A 25,615-nucleotide genomic window follows, 5' to 3' on the forward strand; every position below is an offset into this window, starting at 1 on the left:
GTAGCTGGCCTCCAAGGCAGCCTGCAATGATCCCCACGTGCTGTGTTCACATCCTTATGTATTATTCTCCTCCCACACTCTACCAAGGTTAGTTTGTGAGATTGACAGCATATGCAGAAGTGCTAGGACATCAGTCAGGTGTTAGGTCATAAAGGACTGTGGCTTCTGTTGTGGGTGCTCTCTTACTTGCTCATACTCTCTTTTTCCTTTGCATCAGTCTCTCTGGGTTTGGAAGGCAGCTTGTATGTTCTGAAGACATGGAGACATCCCACAGAGATGTCCTTGTGGTATGGAATGGAAACTTCAGGCCAACAGCCAGTGAGAAACTGAGGCCTCCTACCAACAAGCATGTGAAGGAGCTCGGAATCAGATTTTCCAGCCACCATTGAGCTTTGGGGTGACTGTAGCCTTACTTTACAGCTTGATAGCAATCTTGTGAAAAATCCTGAGCCTGAATCACTTAGATAAGCTGCTCCCAGATTTCTGGCCCTCAGAATGCTGTCGGGTTTAATAAATATTTGTTATTTTCAGCTGCCAAATTTGAGAGTAATTTGTTACACAGAGATAGATAAGTAATATATAGATGTAGGTTCAAAGCGAGGGAAATTTTGTAGAAATAAGAACAATTCTAACAACATAAGAAAAATGACTGAGAAAGAGGCCTCCAGGGAGGTCCCTGGTGCCATGTTATGTTACAGCATTTTACCTAGGTCTATACCTAACCTGAGCTACAGATCTAGCTTTTTTGAATGCATCTGATAAAATGACTGTTTAGCACATCTCTTAAGATTGTTCAAATAAGTTATAAGAACACACCTTAGAATTTTATACCAAGGCTAATTATTGCCCTTGTTCTTAGATCTTAACAAGGCCAAGACATATAAAGAAAACCCAAGTGATTAAGTTTTCACCAAATTTTTCTTTGAGAGAGAAAGGATGCAGAAATCAGTTAGCATGAGAAAGCTTTCTACTGAACTAAAACAGGACAGCTATCCTATCAAGAAAGCCATGTTTAGAATGATCATTGTTTTGTCCCAGTCCAAGTTTCCCCCAAAGTGATCTGGTCTGAGTTAGAATCCAGACAAATCAGATACTTTACCAGGCAGGCTCAATAAAGGTATATATAATTTCAAAGAATAGGCTGACTATAGTTTTAAAAACATACATGCTGGAGACCTGTTACATGACAACTTATATCTGATCATAATTCAAGATACAGCTACAAAGTACGTTTGGAAATATCAAGACCTAGAGCTTGCTTCTAGGTAAGTTTGGGTAAGATTATCACATGACAGTTGTGAGGGTATCACAGTCTCATTTAATGTATTAATGGTCATTTGTTACTATTGACAGTGGCCAGTCAGTAGTTTCATTTGTCCACAAAGATCCACCTATAAGAGGAGCACCTCTCCTTGAAATGTAAGTGTGTGTGTGTGTGTGTGTGTGTGTGTGTGTGTGTAAGAGAGAGAGAGAGAAAGAGAGAGAGGGAGAACCTGTGTGTAGAACGTGTGTGTGTGTGTCTCCTCACTGGATCCCTTAAAAGCATAAGGATGCCCTTAAACTATCTAAAAAGCAGGACCTAGCTCGATAAAAGATATCAAAAGTTGGCTACTACCTTCCCTGGGCTGGCCCTTCATGCTCGTTAGCAGGTTATGGATGCTTATGAAATCCTTCAAAAATGTCATAGGATGGCATTTCAAATAAGAGGTCAGGACAGTCTACATGAAAGCTCTCTTTAAGCTGTGTTTCTTCCTTGAAGTGGTTTCTTTCCTGATTCCATTTAAAAGGGCCAGAAAAATAAAGAAGAGAGGCCGTCAGTTGTTTTCCACGGAAGTAACCACAATACCAAGGCAACTGCTGAACATTTTTTTTTTTTTTTTTTGTGGTAACACAGAGAAATTGTCCTTAGCCAAATACATGGTGCTTCTATGATGCTCAGGTAGATGGCATGTATGGGATTTAGGTGCATCTAAGGTACGACTTGAAGACCTCTCCAATTGGTACTGACCTTACGAGCGCCTGTCAGGTAGTCTGTTTCAACCTCGGAATAGGCAGCTCCAAAAACAAAATACTTGAAAGGATGGACTTCACCTGTCTCCCCGTTCATGTTTGACTCATAACCTCTGGAGGAAACAGAATTTTTGAGGAGCACTGTTAAATGATTAAGTCCCCTAACTGCAGACCCCGATGATTAAACAGACCAGTCAGAGGCTGTGTTCGATTTGCAGGTACAGCAAACCAGAGGAATACGCTTGCACCATGATGTGCCTGCATGTAACGCATGCAACAAATCTGTTGAATAAACATCTACTTCTTATTAAACTTGCTTTGTCTGATAAAAACGTTCAATTGCTCCCAACCAATCAATGATTCCTTATGCCTGGAAGTTAGATGCTCATCATATGACTATCCACCCTTCTGCTTTCAGTAGATATTGAGTCCTGTCACCTACTGTTGTCAGATTTGGGGAATTTCACTTGCGTTTTAGACCAGACGCTATTTCAAAGGTGTACATGTGCCTGTTAGCCTGTCATTCTGGCTCCAGGATTCAGCCTTCTGCTTGTAGGACCAGGCCCTTGGCTCTCATTCTTTGCTACTTCTCTCATCTACACAACCTGCTCTGTTCCTGACTCTTCTCAAGGACACCAGAAGAATGTCATGGTATAAGAGGAGCATAGGCCAGCAGCTTGCCAGCACTTTCTACCCTTCTCTCCTTTGTTTCTGCCAGCCTGGAGGTGACCATGAAAAATGCTTCTGACACTTTTCCTGCTAGCCAGCCAGTGCCCTGGAATGCCCATGAGAACTAGCAAAATGACAAAATCAGGTAAGACTTTCTGCATCACCCTGCTCGCTGATGGCTTTCACTTTCCATTAAAATAATTTGGTAATTATTTTCCAAAGTAGGTCAGTGACAATTGTTCTGCATCTTGACAACACGTGGTTATTGTCACATTTCTTCTTTTTTGCCAATCTAGAAGGTGTGAAATGGTGTTTATCTTATTACGGGTTTAATATGCATCCCCTTACCTTTGTTTCTTAATTTAAGGATACACTAAGTTTTCAACAAGAAAATCACCCACTACTGTGGGTTCCAAGCACTAACCTCAGAGAACCCTCTAGTACCACTCCATATGATTCAAATCATCAGTTCAGCCATATTTTATTTTTGTGCCAATTTTTCCCAACAGAAACCTTTCTGGGCATTTGGATTAACTAAAAGCTAAATGTTGCTTATAACAGTGGATTAACAGAAGGTCATTCAAATCAATTTTTTTTTCCAAAATTGCAAACAGAAGTGAAACTCTTCCTTAAGCTCTTGCTATTTCTCATAGCATGTGATTAAAAGGACTCTTTACCTGAAGTATCCAGTAGCTGAAAGGCTAATGTTTTCATCAAAAGCAGCTTGTGCCTGGGAAACAAGAGGAAAGATGATGCAGTGATGGTATTTAAAAGGATCACCTATGGCTTCAACCTTAGTTCTACTATATGTGAAATACAGCAAGAACCAAGCCTAATGTATTCCTTTCCTTACTCTCCAACTTCACAAGCACCCACAGTCACTGCTATAGTAACAGCATGTATTCAGGGCCTGTGACCTCCTTCCACGACTGCCAAGGTATGTGATACCCATAGACTGGACTAGAGTGGGCAAGGGGTGTTCTGTGGATGAAGAACTTCACTCGGTCTTCTGGAAAGACAGCCTATCCACAGGGAATGTTCCAGGAAACAATGGGTGGTTGAGTGTTTAAATACCAGGTATTCACTAGCCTTAGGAAAGTAGCATAATTCTGGTCCAAGTACCCAGGTCTGAGAAAGAAAAGGTGAGAAGTGCAACCATTACAGGGGAAAGTGTGCCCAATGGCAGCATCTCATGATGGGGGAGGGCTGTCTTGCATTGTCTCTTCAGCCAGCCTCTCTTAGCCTTTCTCTAGCTCAGGAAACACAGAGCAGAGGGCAGACATAAATATACCCCCAAAGGACTAAGAGTTCCCATATGTATGAGTTATAGAATGAGTCCTAGCTCAGTGGAGTAGCAGGAACCATTTCTAAGGAGGACTCCCCAAATGCTATTTCCCCCCAACCAATGCTTTTAATGTGACTCCTAAAACGGCATGACACATACTCTCAGCTTTTACTGACATCCATTCTACACCATCTGGTACTTTATAACCTATTACTTTAAAAGTGTGCTAGCTGACTTTTGAATGTGTGTTTTCTCTTCCAATTAGGTTGTAAGTATATCGAAGGAAGCAGTTGAAATTTCTGCTGAATTTAGTGCCTACTATTGGTTGGATGCATATCCAGCAGCTTGGTCTCCTATTTCTAAATGAGTGCTTATATGATTTTTACTTTTATGGAAGGACCGTAGTGTTGTCTTTCCATTTAAGAACAGTGAAACCCAAAGAAGGAGAACGAACAGATTTACAGCTATTATCTAGAAAACACTCAGGATCCAGAGGAGGAAACATTAATTAGATCTGGCTTAAAAGCAAGAGTTTTGGGACACCTGGGTGGCTCAGCAGTTTAGAGTCTGCCTTTGGCCCAGGGCATGATCCTGGGTTCCCGGGATCGAGTCCCACATTGGGCTCCCTTGTGTGGAGCCTGCTTCTCTCTCTGCCTATGTCTCTGCCTCTGTGTGTGTGTGTGTCTCATGAATAAATAAATAAATAATCCTAAAAAAATAAAAACAAGAGTTTTAGGTAGAAAACCCATCTTTTTTCTAATGGAGAATTTTTCCAGATGCAAGAGTTTCTCTACCATATTATGATAACATTTCTACACGCAGACAGCCAAAGACCTTTATTTATCGTTCTGTAACTGTAGTACTTTTTAAAGTGCCATTTCTACTGATATTTAATTCACACATTTCTCCTCCCTCCTTTTTTTTCCAACAGAAAACAGAAAAGTAATAGTGATTCTCACCCAATCCTTCCAAGTACCTTGAGGATTCTTGCTGATGATGGGTTCAAGGCATTTTAGAAGAGTCTGACAAGCATCCTAGGGATTATTTTTTAATTAAAATTATTATCATAATTTTAGGCAAACACTAATTTCAAAACCACAAGATATGTGCCATTATAGAGGCTTATTTAAGAGGCCCATGGGACACAGAGAAGGTAGAGACCAACCCTTTAAGAGGTGTTATAAAAGGTTTCCCAGGGGGATCCCTGGGTGGCTCAGCGGTTTAGCGCCTGCCTTTGGCCCAGGGCGCGATCCTGGAGACCCGGGATTGAGTCCCACGTCAGGCTCCCGGCATGGAGCCTGCTTCTCCCTCCTCCTGTGTCTCTACCCCCCGCCCCCCCCATCTATCATAAATAAATAAATCTTTAAAAAAATAAATAAAAGGTTTCCCAGGGGTGGGGTTGAAGTATTAGCTGGTCTTAAAGACAGACCATCTGGGATGGGGGTCCTATAATCCACGCTAAGAGGTCAGGACTTAACCGAAAAATTGTTGGCAACCCCCTGACCACTGTTTTTAAACACGGCACGGTCAGATTTATTTTATGGGAAAACTCACTCTGTCTACATGAAGCCAGAGTAAAAGGCAATAAAATTCACATGGAGGGACAGAGCCTTTTAATGGCCCTGGCAAGAAGTGCGAGTCTGAATCAAAACAGTGATATTCCTGGAACATGGAAGTTGAAAGACACAGGGATATTTTTTAGTAGAATGGAATGATCAGTGAGATGTCAGGAGTGGGGAGAAAAGGAGATGGGTTTCCAGCCCAGGAGGGCAGCTGGATTGTACCACATACTGAGCCTGACACTGAGGGAAAGCACATTTTTCTCACAGTGTGAGAAGGAGATAAGAACTGGATTAATTCTCAACATCTTCTGAGCTCCACCCATGTACCTGGTGAGGCTAATGATTTGGACGCCATTGCAATGATTTTTAGTTTTACTGCCAACCCGTTGAGATCCACCACCACGGAACCTCCAGAAATATTTGTATTAGGGACAGTTTCTGTGCTTGTTCCACGCAGGTGGATATTAGACATGGGCATCCTTAATTCACGACTAACCACCTGAATTTTAGAAGAGAGATTCTTTTTAAATACTCTGGTTAGTCACAGACCTGTGCACACACCTACACGGAAGCCCATATGTGAAGCCCCCATACGTGCAACAGGGACATGAATTCTCCAGCCACTAAAGGTTCTTTTCTAAAAAACTAGTAGCTAGTCTGGACCCTAAACCCTGAGTACATATTCTTGCTTTTCTGACTTTCTTATATGCAACAGCATCAGGAAGAGGAGGAAAAGCCAACACAGGAGGAAATGCTGCATGTCTTCATAATCATGAAATCAACACCTTTGAGGCCTCGCTCTTCTAAATTCTAGCAAAAGCTCTATAATCGGAAAAATGTAAATCAAGGCAATAATGAGATACTATCATTCACAACTATTAAATTATCTAAGGTTTTTAAAAAATTCATAATGTATAAAGTTGGTTAGTGGTGTAATGAAATGGATACTTTCGGGAAAACAATTTGGTAACGTGTCAGTGATTTAAGATACATTCTGTGACCCAGTAATTCCATTTCTGGAAATCTATTTTAAGAAAATAGTCATTGATTTGACCACAGGCTTACATACAAAAATATTAATTGAAGTATTCAACAATTGGAGGTGGTTAAATAAATTATACATATATCCACAAGCAGCCATTAAAAATCATAATTACAAAGAATCCTGAGCCACAGGAGGAAGTGCTCACTCTATATTAGAATAGATGAAAAAAGAACAGAAATAAGCATGGGTGGGGAGTGGCAGGAAGAGAGAGAGGCAAACCAAGAAACAGACTTTTAACTATAGAGAATTGATGGTTATCAATGGTGGGTGGGTTAAATGGGTGATGGGCATTAAGGAGTGCACTTGTCCTGATGAACACTGGGTGATGTATGGAATTGTTGAATTACTACATTGTACAGCTGAAACTAATATAACTTTGTATGCTAAACTAATGTGACTGTATGTTAACTAACTGGAATTTGAATAAAAATTTTAAAACACACATAAAAATCAGGATACAAAAATTACATAAACAGCATGTTAGCAATTTTCAAAAGAGAAAAAAGATGGAAAGATCTCAAAACACTGCTATTGCTAAGTAGTGAAATTGTTCAGTCTTTTAAAAAAGTTTTTTGCCTCTTCCAAATGTTTTATAATCTTTAATATTACTATTATTTGCAAAATAGAAACTACCTAAAAATTAGAGTAAATGAACCAAAAAATGGGTAGACTTTGATTAGAAATACCAAGCGCGCTTTATATTTTCAATTGTTCAAAGTCCTTACTATAAAAAGGGCAAAAACAACACAATGTATCAGAATTTACACATCTTTTCATTACCCAGCAAAGGTTCAAAAAGACAACTCACTTAATAATAGTATTCCCCTCTCTGTGGAAGTTTGCATAATGCCACTTGGCTTTTACAAAACGTGTACATTAGTACCTGTTTTTGCTAAATGAAATAAATCTGGAGAGGTTTTTTCCCTTTTAGGAAAAAAAGTGAAGAGCAAAAATTCTGAGAGTGTTTGTTCTGCAGCATGGGTTTGGAAGCAGTGCTCACCCCAAGTAGCAAAAGTGGCATCCGAAGCTCCTTCCTGGGGACGGCCAGAGCTTTGAACTGCATCTGTCATCATCTGTACTTTATCCCGATTTATTTTGTACATCCATTAGCAAATCAGAAATACTAGGAGAGGTTATTTTGGGGGGGATGTGGAAAGGCTCAAAAATATTTTCATGTAAATTAATGGCAATTACACCTTTGCTTTATGTCATTTTGGCTTGGAAAAGGTTTCAAAGGAATGCTCTATTTTTGGATGGTGGGAGAGACCTGTATACCCAAAGGAAAGCAACAAATTAAGACACAATCTTCTGCAGCAATAAGAAAACCTGAGGCTCCTCTGCCACGTTCTTTTAGGGTGTTCAGTTACAAAACTGGCTGGCTTATCCAGTTTCTGCTAACAGCTTAACAGTTTAAGACGTCAAAGCTAAAATCTTGTGTCCTTTTTATTTTGGAACAGAAAATATTCATCCATGGCTTCTCTCTCATACATATAGCTACAAGCACACGCCCAACTTAATCCAACTATCACATACTTACCTGAATCATTTTAGTATGGACCCCCTGACCCATTTTGATTCCACCATGAGTCACCAGCACAGACCCACCAGGTAAATGTGAACCAAGGCAGCAGCCTAACCAGAAAAGAGGACAACAGTTTCCATGATATTTTTTTAAAAATTTTATGTATTTATTCATGAGAGACACAGAGAGAGAGGCAGAGATATAGGCAGAGGGGGAAGCAGGCTCCATGCAAGGAGCCCAATGAGGGACTTGATCCCAGGACTCCGGGATCACAACCTGAGCCAAAGGCACTCAACCACTGAGCCACCCAGGTGCCCCTCCATGATCTTTTTGGTGGATATTATCATGTCTTCTCAATTAAAACATTTTCCCTGGGGAGTAATGTATTGAATTACATATTGTACACCCGAAACTAATATAACACTGTATGCTGATTATATTGGAATTAAAGTTAAAAACAGGGCAGCCCCGGTGGCTTAACAGTTTGGTGCCGCCTTCGGCCCAGGGTGTGATCCTGGACCCGGGATCGAGTCCCACATCAGGCTCCCAGCATGGAGGCTGCTTCTCCCTCTGTCTCTCTCTCTCTCTGTCTCTAATAAATAAATAGAAAATCTTAAAAAAAAAAAAAGTTAAAAACATGTAACAAACTGTTCTAAGCTCACAGACATACAGAACAGGCCATGGGCAGAATTTGACTCCCTCTATAGTTTGCCAACCCTTACTTTACTAGTTTGATGTTAAATGATAACAAGATGTCAGCATAAAAATTGTCCTCAGCAACCAAATATGCACTTCACTGTCAGTCTATTCTAGAAGATATTAAAAAGTACCTGATGAAAATGAATAAAATAATTAATAAAAAAAAATCTTCCCTGGAAATGATTCCCTCCTTTCCATCTCTTGCCAAAATATACACAGACACTTCTCCCACTGCCCTGAGAACACTGAGCAGAGCCAGGGCAGTGTGGGGCCAGTGCTGCCTCATGATGACTTCACAAGACGCCAGGCTGTCACGGGATGGCTTTGAGGCTGCGGCAGGACTACGTTCCTTAAGCTACTATTTCCTCATTAAGACATTTGAGGATCTCCCTAACCCAGAGTGGAACAACAATCTAGGTTTGGGATTTGTTTTTTGGTGACTGTCAAAGTTGTGCAACTTTGCATTGTAAAATGCCAAGTTAAGCATAGATAGGTCACGGCAGGAGAGAATTGTTTACATGAACGCATATTCCCATAGTTGTAGGTCTGTTGTAGAGAAGCAAAAAAACACAAATCCAAATAAGATGGGACAGACAGACATTATTTGCTACAAAATGAGCTAAGCCCACTCCAAATTATCCTGGCACAGAATTTCAGAGCTTTAGTTGGAAGAGAACTTGGAAGTAATCTTATCTAACTGTACAGGTCCCCATGGGGATCTGGAAAGAACCAAACTGCTAACACAGAATTAAAGGCTTCTGTAATCAGAAACATCCAGACTCTAGCTAAACATGTTTTATAATCAACAAGAATGTGCCTTCTTGCAATTTTGTCCATGCTAGGCTAAGGGGTATGAAGTTATCCCAGGAGGGCTACAGAAAACAAGGATGGCGTTTTCACTTTGAGTCTCTAGTATAAGAGCAATATTAGTAGCATGTGGTCCTAGAGAAAATGCTTCCAGTGGTTCCCTGTGGTTTAGGAAGCCCTGCAAGTTCAACTGGGAGAGGCCAACCTCATAGGTGTGGTTTGGACCAGCAAGGGATGACTTAAAGCTCTGTCAGCTTTTAATATCTGTCAGATATTAGGCTTCTTAATACTTATGCATGGCATAGAAATCTAGGATCTATAAAGGCAGAGTTTTTAGAAAATTCTAGTAACTAGCTATTATGTATATAATGAAGCTAAAATTTTAGTAAGCCTTCATTGCTCAGATAAGTTATAAACAACCCTGGTCATAAGTGAAAGTTAATGGAGGGCAGCTCCAGTGGCCCAGCGGTTTGGCACCGCCTTCAGCCCGGGGTGTGATCCTGGAGACCCAGGATAGAGTCCCACGTCGGGCTTCTTGCGTGGAGCCTGCTTCTCCCTCTGTCTCTCTCTCTCTCTCTTTCTCCTGTCATGAATAAACAAATAAAATATATTTTAAAAAAGAAAGTTAATGGAATCACATGACAATCACCAGATATACCCAAGAGATGAACTACATTCCTAGATCGATTCTCTGACCACCAGAAGGGTCTTCACTGCCACTTGTGGGCCATGGGCCACACTTGGAGGACTGCCTCTTTATTAGTATCCAAAGATTTACATTATTCAGTGAAATAAAAGCTTTTAAGACACTGGCAGTGAAAATGAGCTCTATTTACCTGGCTCAGCAGGTGTACACTAGGCATGTATTGGTCACATAGAGACATAGGGATACACTTTCTCAGCCCAAGGGAGAATCTCAGAACCTTGAGGAGGGCGTCGTTGCCATGATAATCATACCCAATCTTGAGAAGATGCAGCAGAATGTGTTTTACTGTTTGTTCACACATCACTCCTGGAAATACCATCTCTTGTGACCCTGACCATTTGTTCCCAAAATAATAAAGCTAGGCGGTGGCATCCCCTCCAGAGAGCCTAGAGCTGGCTGCCCTGGTTGCTCATCAGATGCCAGGTAATGGCAGCTGCAAGGGCTGCTCCTGGGCTCCTTTCTATGCCACTTCATTGTTCTCTGCTAGAACAGAAGCCCCCTGAATGGAAGGGCCGGGTCCTAGGGCATCCTCGGAATGCAGCACAGTATCCCACACATAGTAAGTGCCCAATAAAAGTTTGATAAATGAATTTACAATAGCATGAAGCTTTTAAAGTCTGTATTTGGCCTCCTTGGCTCTGCAAGCAATTCAGAAGTTGCTCGTGGCAATTTGTAGCTGGCACACGTGCTAGAGCTACAATTAGAGCGGATTGTGCATTTTCTCCATTGTGTGGCCCTGCTGGCAACAGTCCTCCGCCTGCGTGTCCAGGGCAGCATTTCTATTGGAGACTGCTGAGTAATTTGTCCCATGTGCTGCTGCAATCCCCTTGCGTCATTTAAAATGTCAAATTTGGTTCAGTTAAGTGGCACCACCGGATGGTTCATTGTTATCGCCACAAAGGAAAATTCTGCAAAGCTTCATTTATGAAATAGGCACAACTGGAGCATTAGAACAGATGGTTCTCAACACAAATCGGGGACTTAGTCTGTGAAATCTCAATCATCAAGCAGGGACTGCCGGGGTCGGTGAGCAGTTTGCTTTGGTTCCACAGATTCCCCAAATGTCTCAGCCGCTCTGGCATCTGAGTTGATACCCTGTGTCAGGTGCCACACTAAGGTGGTACGGATGCGGAGGTTAATTAGATCTTGTCTGCTCATCGGTGTCCACAGGCTGGTAATTAAATACATCAGAGGGAAGGAACGTGTGAGCCCTTCAGCTGTCATGGGCATGGGGCTCCTCTGCTCAGGGAGACACATGGAATGATAAAGACATGTGACTAGAAGGCCTTGAGGTCTAATCCTCATTCTGTCGCTCAATAGCTGGATGTCCTTGGGCAAGAGAGTGAACACCTATGCCCTTCAATTTCTCCTATAATACAGAATCACACCTACCCAACAAAGGTGAGATAGGGGTTAAATGACGTGGGCATTATGAATCATCCAGCCTTCGGCCTTTTAATATCCTTCCTAGTTCCCTCCTCTTTCCAAGTATGGCTTCCAGGAAGCAGCTTGCCCCATCTCGGACTCCTGGGTTTGGCCCTATGCCGATGTTTTCAGCATGGAAGCTGGTTTCCAGGGAAAGATGGGTAGGACTGGTGGTTTGAGGATGAAGTCATACTGCTGGCTGTTATCTGGCTTCTTCCCAGGTGAGCTGAATCCCATCTCAGTTCCTACCAAAAGGTAGGAGGCAGCTTGGTGTAGCTGAGAAAACACTGTTTCTAGAGCCTCTCAGACTGGAGCCTCCAGCCCTGGCCCTACCTCTCTCCAGATGTGGGGCTTCAGGCAAGTTATTTTTGCTCTCGAAGCCTCAGTTTTCTCATGACTAAATAAGGCTACAGATCTTCTAGGTTGTGATCCTGGCTGGTCTGCTCAGAGACGGACTATCCTCCTTCTGAATAATCTTGGTTTTGCCTTTATTACTCATCCACAGCCTCTGAACTGTCTCCCTCATCTGAGTAAAGTGCGTGCAGATGACTAAATGTCTCCGTGTTGTTTCTGCCATCACAAACAGGCGAGGAATGGGAAAGCTGCAAAAAGATTACCACTTGTATTGTTACCATGCTCCTTTGAGCCACCAAATGTCTGTGACCAAGCATGAAACATTCTAATGATCATACCAAAGCTGAGCCAGGATGGTTAGGTGAATGGATCAGTATGGGCATGAAGGAAGGACCTTCCTGCCCGTTTTTTGTTTTTGTTTTTGTTTTTGGCCTCCTCTGCTCCCTCAATACACAGCATACTTATTAGTGCTCCTCACAGTTCCACTCTATTTTTCCTTAATCTGTCATCACTCAAGGCACCGGCCATTCCTTCTTCATGGCTCAGCCAAAGGTGTGAATTCTGCAAAGGGGAGTGACAACAGGTTTGAGGGCTCTGCTGTCTTCTCCAGTAGATGTATGTATACAAATGTGTTTGTAAGAATGTAGATGACAGGGGTCCCACACCACGGCTCTGTAATGAGCTAGAGTAGAGCGGATGCCTACCTGTTCAGGTAAGTTTCATTCAAGAATACGGAGGCAGGGGCACCTGGGTGGCTGAGTGGTTGAGTGTCTGCCTTTGGCTCAGGTTGTGATCCCGGGGCCCTGGGATCGAGTTCCCCATTGGGCTCCCTGGATGGAGTCTGCTTCTCCCTCTGCCTATGTCTCTGCCTCTCTCTCTGTGTGTCTCTCATGAATAAATAGATAAAAAATCTTAAAAAAAAAAAAAAGGCAGAAACAGCAAGTGGGATTTAGCAAACAAAAACTAGCAGAGAATTTATTTAATCAATTGAAGAAACTACAGGAGCAGATTTCCAGTCCTCCACTTCACATTTTTAACAGCTAAGAAGCGAGCAAACTTCTAAAATTGTGTTTAAAAAAATTATTTAAATAACTTACTATTCTGGGTTTACTTTATCCCACCCACCAAAAGGGGTGGTGAACCCAAATGTCATGCAACTTCCCATTTCTATTTCATGGTCCAGCGACACAGAAACAGAGGAGCTGGAAGAGGAGCTAAAGAGGAGTGTTGGCAGTCATCCATCCCGCTGTCTTACTTTATACTTGAGTGATCTGGGCCCAGAGCAAGTTGACTCAGTTGCTTTGTGCCAGGGCCAAAAGCAGATACCAGGTCCCCCAATTTCTCAGCAAGAATGTTTGTCACTAACCCTTGGGATTCCCGCAAAGGAGCTCTTATCTCCTCTGGAGAAAAAATAGCTTGATTGAGGACAGCCCTGGAGATGATTTACAAAGAGGCATTGCAACCCTATAGCTACCCGCCTTCGCAGAAAGTTTCCCCAGCACCTTCTGATTTGTCCGTTTAGAGAACTGACCTGACCAGCAGCGACTGAGCCAAGGCCAATAGGAAACTTCAAGGGGACCACAGCCAGCCCTTTCTTCTTCCAGTAATTCTCTGAATTGAATTTCTCCACAGCCGCTTTCCTCAGGGAGTAGGAAGACATGGCCATACGTTCTTTCCAACACTGAGTCAGGTTCTTGGGATTAATCTCTTGTTTGTAGGGTGTCTGACCAATTTCCTAGTACATGTTTATCATTCGAACCTATAAAAGAAAAGGAGATCAAAATGTGAGGAGAGGCAACAGCTACAGTCTCTTCTATCCAATGTCTTCCTAGTCAAGTTCTGCTCATCCCAGTAGGCCCAAACTGAGTTTCTTGTTGAAGCCTTTCCTGAAGCTTTCTCTATGCGAAGCCTCGATCGAATATGTTAGCATTTACGTGCTTTCTATGCTGCTCTGGTGTAAGTTCAAAGGGAGGCAGCCTTTCCTTATATTTCTTTTATAACCCACTGCAGTCCAGGCACATTGTAGACTCCTCTAATTCTAGTTGCATTTGTGAATATCTGTTGATAGATAATCCTGAATTTAACTTCCAGGCTGTGATCTACAAAATTTGGATTGTTCAGATTCTGTAGCAAGATAAGACCACTTATCCTAGTTATTGATTTTATTTAAACAAATATAAAAGTTCTTTTCTTTAAAGATTTGTTTGTTTTAGGGAGACAGAGAGCACAGGCTAGCATAAGTGAGAGGAGCAGAGGGAGAGAGAAAAACTCAAGCAGAACCCGTGCTGACATGAGAAAATGCTCTGCATCACTTGCCATCAGGGAAATACAAATCAAAGCCACCATGAGATCCCACCTCACACCAGTGAGAATGGGGCAAATTAACAAGGCAACAATTAACAATTTGTTGTTTCCTAACAACAAATGTTGGAGAGGATGCTGAGAAAAGGGAACCCTCTTGCACTGTTGGTGGGAATGTGAACTGGTGCAGCCACTCTGGAAAACTGTGTGGAGGTTCCTCAAAGACTTAAAAATAGAGCTGCCCTATGACCCAGCAATTGCACTGTTGGGGATTTACCCCAAAGATACAGATGCAGTGAAACGCCGGGACACCTGCACCCCGATGTTTCTAGCAGCAATGGCCACGATAGCCAAACTGTGGAAGGAGCCTCGGTGTCCATCGAAAGATGAATGGATAAAGAAGATGTGGTTTATGTATACAATGGAATATTACTCAGCTATTAGAAATGACAAATACCCACCATTTGCTTCAACGTGGATGGAACTGGAAGGTATTATGCTGAGTGAAGTAAGTCAGTCGGAGAAGAACAAACAGTGTATGTTCTCATTCATTTGGGGAATATAAATAATAGTGAAAGGGAATATAGGGGAAGGGAGAAGAAATGTGTGGGAAATATCAGAAAGGGAGACAGAACATAGAGACTCCTAACTCTGGGAAACGAACTAGGGGTGGTGGAAGGGGAGGAGGGTGGGGGGTGGGGGTGAGTGGGTGACGGGCACTGAGGGGGACACTTGACGGGATGAGCACTGGGTGTTATTCTGTATGTTGGTAAATTGAACACCAATAAAAAATTAATTTGTTAAAATAAATAAATAAATAAAAATAAAAAAGCAAGCTGCAGGGATCCCTGGGTGGCTCAGTGGTTTGGCACCTGCCTTCGGCCCAGGGCATGATCCTGGAGTCCCCGGATCGAGTCCCACGTTGGGCTCCGTGCATGGAGCCTGCTTCTGCCTCTGCCTATGTCTTTGCCTCTCTCTCTCATTCTGTGTCTCTCATGCATAAATAAATAAAATCTTTTTTAAAAAAATGAATAAATAAAAAAAAAAAAAAAAAAAAGAACCCGTGCTGAGCCTGACTCAGGGCAAGATCTCTCAACCCTGGGATCATGACCTGAGCCAAAACAGAGTCAGATGCTTAACCAACTGAACCACCCAGGCACCTCGGAGAAGGCAGTGTTCTTAAGGGTAGCTGCCCTCTCCTCTGACTTCCCCAGAGGTGGATGGAGGTCATTATTTAATTCTCCCTATGCCACCAAATGCAACAGAACATTTAGGAGGGAGGCGTGATGAGATGGCCAGGAGGGAAGGGCAGGAACCCCCAGAAGCTCAAGAGACACAAAGAAAATGACTCCTGCGTAGGGCGTCAGATCCTAATACTGAATAGAGAGAAGGCGGATGAAGGTTTGCTGCAGCATGGGGCAAAGAGGCATCAGGAAATACTGCCTGAGCCGGCTGGGGGCGGCTGGAGATTTAACCCACTTTCACAGGGGACTGTCCATTTTTGAGAGAGTTAGCAGAAATAGAGCCCACAGAGACAGGTGAAAAGCAGCTCCATGTAAGCGAGGAGACGACAAAGCTCCCTGGGAAGAGGCTGCCTCCTCTGGTCCTCCTTTCCCTCCGCTCCAGCAGCACAGCAGAAGGACAGAGCCAAGAAGGGGTGAAAGAAAGCACAGAGTCTCCCCACGCTCGCTCTGCTCCAGGATTCAGAGCGCAAGAGGCAGAGGGAGGGGAGCAGAGCTTGTTAATGAATGAAGTCGGACCGAGACTTCAAGAACAGAAAGGAAACTATTTTATTTTATTTTTTTTAATTTATTTTTTATTGGTGTTCAATTTACTAACATACAGAATAACCCCCAGTGCCCGTCACCCATTCACTCCCACCCCCCGCCCTCCTCCCCTTCTACCACCCCTAGTTCGTTTCCCAGAGTTAGCAGTCTTTACGTTCTGTCTGGAAACTATTTTAGTAACTGAAATGACTGAAACGCTATGACAGCTGCCTGAGACGTGAAGGAAGCAGAGAAAAGAAAGGCTTGATAGACCTTGTTGGCAGCAGGGGCATCTGCAACCACTGGAGACTTCTTGGTATTAATCTCTGCATGGGTTGGAATCCAAAGCTCCCTCCTCAATATCCTCTGTCTGAAGGATTTTGGGGAAAAGAGCCTGAGGAAGACAAGGATCACTGAACTTGGTGCCCTGGCTCCGTCTTAACTAGTTAGCTGGGTTACCTCCGGCAAATCACTTAGCCTCTCTGGATCCAAATTCCTCAACCTGAAAGACCCCCCAATGGTTCTCCCCGCTGAGAGACTAGATTAGCATTACCTTCTGGGGTTGGGGGGGGGCAAGCCACACCTGGCTGCAACTTCCGTGGTACAGGACCCAGTGATCAGCCCTGCCTGAGGAAAGCCAGAGCCACGCAGAGCTGTGTTGGATGGAAGGTTGGTTCTGCATGCCCATGCCCGGCAGCACAGGTTGGGGAACTTGTAAGCATTTTCCATTTTCAGGAGTCCCATTTCTATCACCTGGGGAAATCCAGAGTTAGTGTGATAAGATTCACATCCTTCCATACCTATTTTGCCTTCCTGAGACTTAAGACCAAAACCAGGCCAGAAACGACCAACCGTATCTACATCACATTAAACATGCTAAAATGGACCCAGGCCCTATATTAAAATAGTTTTTGCTATAAAATAATTTTTAAGGATTTGAATAATTTTTCTTTTGTAATCATCATTTTTTAATTTTCCTATTTTAGGGCTAATATATGTTTATCCTCAGGTTTCAGACATTTGCCAAAGGCTTTGAAGCATTTGTAGGCTCTGAAAACTGGATCTATAGAATGTAATGAATAAAATATCTGCAAAACATGAAAAAAATGTTTTCGTGTTTGGTCTAATGCATTGGTTCTAAACCAGGGGCAATTTAGTCCTCTGTCTTCCCTGGCAATGTCTGGAGACACTTTTGGTTGTTGAGACCAGAGGGTAGCTGTGCCAGTAGAGGCCAAGAATGCTGCTCAACATCCTACAATGCACAGGACAGACCCACAACAAAGAATGATCCAGGCCGGAATATCAGTAGAGCCGTGGTTTAGTATAATGCTTGCATTTGAGAAAAGAACTCTAAGTACGGGAAATATGGAGATAATATGCAGACACAGAATTAGCCAGTATCTCTGGACTTACCCTGGAGGTGCCAGTAAATAACATGGCTATTCCTGCAATGTGGGTCTTTGTTTATTAATATGTTATTTAACTATTGAACATTTTCTGAATTATATCATTTTATGTCATGCTTTTCAGAATGTGAACTTGCTCCTTAAAGCACTTACAAATAATGACTCATCCAGGGAGGCGCCTCCATTGCTATAATGCTCCATATCCAGGGCCAAGCTTCTGCCATCATTCATGAACCCAGCTTAGGAAAAGAGAACTGACCTTTAATACTGGTGCTGGGGACCATGTGTCTCTCTACATTTCACTTTGTCACTTGTAAATCCTCCTCACATAGATAAAAAGCTTCATGACATTAAATTTGGCAATGATTTCTTAGATATGACACCAAAAGCACAGGCAACAAAAGAAAAAAAATAGGTAAACTGGACTGCATCAAAATGTAAAACTTCCATATATCAAAGGACACAATCAACAGAGTGAAAAGGCAACCAGAGAATGGGAGAAAAATTTTCAAACTGTATATCTAATAAAAGGTTAATATCTAGTATGTGTATGAATTCCTAAAATTCAACAACAACAAAAAACCCAATCTGACTAAAAACATGGATGAAGGATCTGAATAGACATTTCTACAAAGACAATATACAAATGTCCAATCAGTGCATGAAAAGTGGTTCAACATCACTAGTTATTAGGGAAATGCAAATCAAAATTACAAACAACCTCACATCCATTACAATGGCTACTATAAAAAAATCCACCAACTGACCAACCAGCTACAGAAAGTAATATGTATAGGTGAGCATGTGAAGAAACTGGAACCATATGCACTGCTGGTAGAAATGTGAAATGGCGGAGCTGCTATGGAAAGCAGTATGACAGTTCCTCAAAAAATTAAAAATAGCAATATGATCCAGCAATCCCATTTTTGGGTATTTATCCACAAAGCATTAAAAGCAGGGTTCTGAAGCTATTTATATATCTGTGTTCATAGTAGCATTATTCACGATAGCTAAGGGGTAGAAGCAACCCAAGTGTGTCTATCAATGGATGAATGGATTGATGAAATGTGGTGCATATATAATAGAATATTATTCAGCCTTAAAAAGGAAGGAAATTCTGACACATGCTATAACATGGATGAACTGTGAAGACATCATGTGAAGTAAAATAAGCCAAAAGGATGAATACTATTTCCATTTATATCAGGTACCTAGTGTAGTCAAATTAGAACGAATGGCAAGTAGAATGGTGGTTTCTAGGGGGTTGCTGGAGGTGGAAGAAATGGAGACATATTGCCTAGTGGGTGCAGATTTGCAGTTTTACAAGATGAAAAGAATTCCAGAGATGGATGGTGGTGATGGTTGCACAGCAATGCGAATGTACTTAATGTTAACCAAACTTAAACACGGCTAAGACAGAACATCTTATGGTGTATTTTGCCACAACTAAAAATAATAAAAAAGGGGGAAAAAGGAAGGGTAGATATAAAAGCAAAACAAACAAAAACCCTCCTGTCCAATTCATTGCTGCTGTTCAATCAACCCTTCTCTTTCCTCTCAAAGCAAATCCACTGCATACATCCTAACCTCCCATTCTTGCCACAAGTCCTTAAATTCTGGCTCCACATTTCTACCTGAACTTTCTCCCTGAAGCCATTTCATCTTTTAATCTCCAAATCTGGTGGCCTGCTCAGAATGGACTAGCACATTTTCCTCACTCTGTGGTTTTTGTTGAACGGTACCAAATTCAAACCAAAGTCATAGTGAAGGGCATGACCTATGAACTCCAGAAGTTTAAGTTTGAGTCCTGGCTCTGCCACTAAACTAGTTCTGTGATCTTAGGCAAGCTCTATGATCTCTCCATCTGTGAAATGGCAATAAATAAGGTAATGCACAGAAAATTATAGATGAGTGACTAAAACACAGCAAGTGTTCTAAATATAAATTATTAATATTACTATTATAAGTGTTACTAATATCATCTCCTGTCCTCACTCTACATCAGAAAACATTATTTTCTCATAATTATAATCACCGCTATGTTTATGGCTTCTGTAACGCTAACTAGTCCTTTTAATAAAGTTCCATATGGGTGAAAGACATTTGCATTTAAAAATCCTGTTGTCACTTCTCCCCCAACATTTACATGAACAAGCTTATCATTGTTCTTCCAGGTTCCTCCTTCCTCTTTCCTCCTTCTAACTTGGTTCTCTCTACTAGAAACCTCCACGTCATGTTTGTGGTTTTATTGTCTCCTGTATTTTGCCAAGGTTTTCACAACTCCTATTTTATTTAATACTACAGTGGCTCTTGGACTCATTTCTTCTACATCTTACTATCACACCTCAGACCCCAAATACGATGGTCTGGCTGCCTCCAACCTCTCTCCTCCCCAGGCCACCCTGCCCAGTGCCATCCTATTATCTTCCCCAACGCACCTATGTTGGGTTATGACACTTGGCTGATCAAGGATCTACCCAGTCCTACACTTTCTTACAAGATCAAGTTTCAACCCCCATCCTGAAACGCTAGTCTCCTCTCCGTCTGGCATCACTTAACCTAACCAATCTCATTTTCCACCACCTCTCAGTAATCACCGTGTGTTCTGATTCCCTCTCTCCTTACTGCCATCCCTATCGAACATGCCATGTTTATCCCTCCTCTGCATTTTTGCTCTTACTATGCCCACCACCCATATGCCTTCTTTCTGCCCATCTGTTCTTGAAGGCCATTTGTGTTTCACTTTCTCTAAGATGTCTCATGTACATACTGCAACTCATATTCCTCTCTCCTCATAGTTTTACCACGTGCATCTCAACTTTTAACCCGACATTATTATGTTTTCATGATGACTTCATATGTGTAAGTTGTATTTCCTCCTCCACCCCCAAAGTGTAATCTCTGTCAGAACAAAGTTTACTCTAATAAATCTTTGTTAAACTAAACCAAATTCAAAATAGAGCTTAGAGTGAACCTGAGTTGAAACGAATACATCCATTATCTCCTAAAAATATGTACGCAGCTACACCAGTAATGGTGGAGATGGTGCCGTGTTCAACAAATGCTGTTGTCTTTCATCCTGGGCACATGGAAGACTACATTGCCCAGCCACCCTTGCAGTTAGATGGCAAAGTCCTGGCTCATCACAAGTGAACAGAAGCAAGGTCTACACTTAACACGCCTGGTGCCTAAAACACCTCCCACATAACACTCCATGTTCTCCCGCTTCCCTTATGTTCTGCCCTTCCAGAAGAGCCCGTAGAGGACTCAGACTCCGTAACATGGTGCTATGCAATCAAACTTTTCATGACGATGGCAATGTTCTATATCTACATGTCCAATATGGTAGCCACTGGCCACATGTAGTTCCTGAGCACTTGAAATATAGCTAATGCAACTGTGGAACTGAATTTTCTGTTTTATTTAATTTAAATTTACACCTAAATAGTCATATGAGCCTTATGACTCCCTTACTAGATGATGCAGTGGCACTGCATGAGGGGATGACAGTGGCACTGCTGGATGGAAAAAGTTTAAGTCACTGAATAATTTTTCAGAGCAAGGTCCTCTCCTCTCCCTTTCCCTACAACCCCTGCTGAGTATACTGAGCTGTTACTTGAGCAAGAAATAACACAATCCAGGTGTAAGCCCCTGAGAGTTTTTAGTTGTTTATTATGGCAATTAATCCATTCTGACAAGTTAATTTATTTCTTACAAAGCAAAAGAATAATTATTTTCTGCTATGGAAATTTTTCTGGGAATTTCTGGGACAGAGTTTCACAAAGATACCCTTGATATACTGAAAAGTAAGGAACCTGTTGGCAAATAATTGTTATTTCACAGAACACTATTGGAAATTATTCTATTTTTAGAAAATGTGGAAGCACTATGGTTATCAGATCTGCTTTCATAGATGTACATACACTCACATGTTTTCCAGTCACTCACTCTGTACCAGCCAGATCCAGTTAGTATCTTTGCACGAATTGACATCTTTGGGTAAAGCAGATATGAGCCGGCCACAATCAGTCAGCACAAGGCATAGAAAGTTAAACAGAAGCATGGTTTGTTGGTTTGCTCACGGCAGCCAAATGCTGCCCTCTGCAGCCATGCAGTGTTGTCTTTATAACAGAAATCCCTTCCATCCCCATTCTTCTACTTACTTTGTGCTTTCCAAGTAAGGGTGGTGGCTAATAACCACCATCCATTTAGGACTTGTTTCTGCCTACAGGTATTTTTACTGTGGCTTTCATTTTTCTTCAATGATTGAGTCCCATTTTGGTTCTTAGTATCTGGTATGACAATATATTATATTAAAAAAAAGTTGTAATAAGCTGGCAGCCTATGTTTTGTATACCATATGTGATTTTAAATAATCTTAACCCAAATTCTTTCTTCTTAACCCCAATATTGAGTATGTACAGCATGACTTCATTTTATTTTTTAGTCTATTTAGCAGATTTTCTCCACTTACTTGTTGGCAACAAATGCAGTGATGGCTGCCATGATGCTGGTTTTAATGGCCTTCCGCCCCAAAAGCCCCACCAATACGCTTTACAAGGTCATGACACATGACCTTGTTAACTGGGAGCTTCAAGGTCGAGGCAACTATATCCTGTGAATGACAACAGATTGCATTAATCTGATCCATCTGCAGCAAAGGAGTGGGGCAGTCTTTACACATTTTGATTCCAAAACGCTACACACAATACAGAAACCGTGTAGTTATATTAAATAGCAGAACAATTTCCAATGACCTAAGCATACATCCACAACTGATCTCAGTAGCATTTAGCTATGACACTGCAAAAACTATCATTAATATTAAGTAGTCCTTTTGGTATCAACGTGCTATTTTTGTGCTAGTAATAATTATTATTTCTTTTTGAGAGAGAGAGAGTATGAGGGGAGTGGGGGTGGCAGGGGCAGAGGAAGCGAGAGAATCTTAAGCAGGCTCCATGCCCAGCATAAAGCCCAATGTGGAGCTCAATCTCATGACCCTGAGATCATGACCTGACCCAAAATCAAGAGTTGGACACTTAGCCAACTGAGCCACCTAGACACCCCTGTGCTAATAAATTTTTGAAAAATCTCCCCACGAACCATAATAAAAGTAGCCTTTACATGCTAATCCCTTGGGATATGTTTCCTCAAGCAGTGAGATTTTGAGGCCTTGCAAACCTCTTTCAGACTGGATCTTTTCCCCACATTCCCCATATTTCCCCACATTCTGTCTCCACTGGAGACATTTCTCGCCTCCCATCTGGATTATTGCTCAGTTGGTCAGTGCATCCTCCCTGGATGCAGGTCTTGCTCTTCCATACCATCCTAATGTTTAGAGGTAATTTAATCTTAACAACTCATGTTTATAAATGTGGAGCCCAAGAAGGATGAAGTGATGGGCCCAACATCACACTGGTAATGAGGAGCAGACAGGACTGGAATGGGACTCACCTGACCCTTCTTAATGTACCAGCTTCTAAAGGCCTCAGTTCACACATTCCCACATTCCTACCTGCTCTGGTAATAACACTGGCTTGTATGAACTACTGAGTCAACACCTTTGCTGTGTTCCCCTTGCTTTCACCCTGACACTTAACCTAGTCACTCCTAAATGTATCCCTTATTCCAGCTTGGGTAGTCTTTGTGCCTTTCCTCCTTTCCTATATGCATGCTGCCTGATATATAGGTCATAGGAAATATGTGTTTACAGAAGGAATGAGTGAATGAATGACTGAATGAGTGGCATTTGATCTTGGTGTGGCATTGCCTAGAAATGGCCTCTCCTCACCATCTAGACAAATCTCATTCTCACTACAAATCCAAACTTAAGACTTAATCTTTGTGGACTTTCTGGATGATTCTAGCCCTTAGCAGACCCTCCTTTCTTGTAATTCTTCCACCTGTGTAAATTCTGACTTAGCTGATTAAGTATTCAGTTCCATTCCATCCAATACCACTTCCTAATTGCTTCATGTGAATTAGGTACTTATAAACTCTGGAGGGCAGGCTTTCCTTTTATTCTTTGGTATTCTCAACAATGCCAGGAGTATGGCAAAAGAGACCTGCTGACTCCAAAACTGGTTCTGGGGTTATAAATCCACAAACAAAAGGTGCCTACTTTCATAAAACTCTCTTAAAAGCTTTGAAATTGTACAGCTGTTAATACCCAAATGGATAGGGCTGTTAGTACTCCAAATTCCTTCAGTTCCTGCAGTGACATATTTGTCTCTAATTGCTCTTGGTATGCTTTGCCAGCAGAATCCATTTAGTCCCCCCGCCCCCTGCAATGGCCCCATGTTACCTGTATATATTTGGGAATTTCTTGGTCCTCTCCTTTGGGAACAACAAGCATGCTTTGGGTTTTCATATAAAAGTGTTCTTGACCGCCCATGTGTATTTCACCTGTTACAGGAAGGTACACCGGAGTCAAGGAGGCTTTCAGATAGATTCGGTAGCCTTCCCCAGCTGTTGAAATTCCACCAGCAATGCTATTGCTGGACAGCAGGCTCCACGGGCTTCACCACCATATCTGCAGATCTGAAGTGGAGTTCTGTTTGGCTATCTGTCAGGTCTCCCAATATGATAGGTCACAGAGGTCTAGGAAAAGATGTGTGATGTTCTAGAGTCAGTCAGAATACTATTATGGCAAGGAGATTTCTGGTCCAAGAGGAGATGGGGTAAATGCACATTTCTTGGTTGCTTCTGCTAAATACAGCAAATGACTTTATTTATTTATATGTAAAAGAAATATTAGAAGATTTTGAAAGGTAGAGAGAAGACAGGAAGTTTGGGATCCAAGCAAAGACATGGTAAGTTCAGTGAGTTATGTTCTTTGTTTTGCTATTTGCTTCATCTATCCCAGAACTGGTACCAGAAAGGCCAGTAATCCCAAAATACTAATTGGAAAAGACAAGAGAAAAGCCCCAAAGGGGGATGCCTGGGTGGCTCAGAGGTTGAGCATCTGCCTTTGGCACGGGGCATGATCCCAGGCTCCCTGTATGGAGCCTGCTTCTCCCTCTGCCTATATCTCTGCCTTTCTCTCTGTGCCTCTCATGAATAAATAAATAAAATCTTAAAAAAAAAAAAAAAAGAAAAAAAAGAAAATCCCCAAAGGGCCAAGGGATGGAAAGCCTAGCAGGAAAAACTTGTATACAATAACCACTCTACTCCAGTGAAAAAAGTGTGGCCCCAACTCTATCTGCAAAAGTTGGGTGGAAAATCTAGACTTCCACCCTTATCAGGCTGCTGTAATGAGATGCCCCAAACCCTTCCTTGTGGTGATACCACTGGATACTGGATACTATTTGAGGAACCTGAACTTCCACCCTTCACCTAGCAATAACAAGGCAGCAACCCTCTTTTTTACCCACCAACATGGGGTCAGAGGCATTCTGGTAAAATATAAGATTTAAGTAAGATCCAGAGTCTTACAACATAATAATCAAATGACCAGGAACAATTGAAAATCATTCATCATGCCAAGAACCCAACTTGAACAAGAAAAGACAATCAACAGATGCCAACGATGAGATGCCACAGATGCTGGAGTTATCTAACAAGGATTTTAAAGCAGCCATCACAAAAATGCATCAGTGACCATTTACATAAACACTTAAAACAAAGGGAAAAATGGAAAATTTCAGCAAAGAAACAGAAGACACAAAAAGAGCCAAATGAAATTTTAGAACTAAGAAATACAACAACCAAAATTTAAGAGGCTCAACGGAAAAGCTCAACAACAAAATAGAGAGAACAGAGGAAATAATCAGTAATCAAGAATATAGAACAACAGAAATTGCCTACCCTGGACATGAGAAAGAAAAGAGACTAAACGATAATGAGCAGAGCTTCAGGACTTGGTATGACTATAAAAAGATTGAACATTTGGGTCACTGACATCAAAAACTTGAAGGAATTATAGCTGAAAATTTCCTAAACTTGGCAAAAGACACAAACCTATAGATTCAAGAAGCTGAGTGAATATTTGAAAATATGATAAATCCAAGCCAAGACATATCAGAGTCAAACTTCTAAAAAGTAAAAAAAGAAAGGAAA

At 41.8% G+C, this 25,615-nt stretch overlaps 1 protein-coding gene across 1 annotated transcript in view; it reads right to left on the minus strand.

Moving 5' to 3' along the window:
- Positions 1–25,615, minus strand: part of LOC144305809 (aldehyde oxidase-like) — a 76,144-nt gene that overhangs the window by 5,954 nt on the left and 44,575 nt on the right. The window contains 14 exon segments of the mRNA XM_077884892.1: positions 2,009–2,123; positions 3,357–3,409; positions 4,924–4,998; positions 5,885–6,025; positions 8,109–8,176; positions 8,179–8,203; positions 13,616–13,845; positions 16,715–16,904; positions 17,711–17,796; positions 21,717–21,747; positions 21,799–21,814; positions 22,032–22,084; positions 22,086–22,172; positions 23,862–23,962. Of these exon segments, the coding sequence (XP_077741018.1) occupies positions 2,009–2,123; positions 3,357–3,409; positions 4,924–4,998; positions 5,885–6,025; positions 8,109–8,176; positions 8,179–8,203; positions 13,616–13,845; positions 16,715–16,904; positions 17,711–17,796; positions 21,717–21,747; positions 21,799–21,814; positions 22,032–22,084; positions 22,086–22,172; positions 23,862–23,962 (1,271 nt within the window).

The sequence above is a fragment of the Canis aureus genome, chromosome 36, assembly GCF_053574225.1.
Source record: "Canis aureus isolate CA01 chromosome 36, VMU_Caureus_v.1.0, whole genome shotgun sequence".
In the NCBI taxonomy this organism is placed as follows: domain Eukaryota; kingdom Metazoa; phylum Chordata; class Mammalia; order Carnivora; family Canidae; genus Canis; species Canis aureus.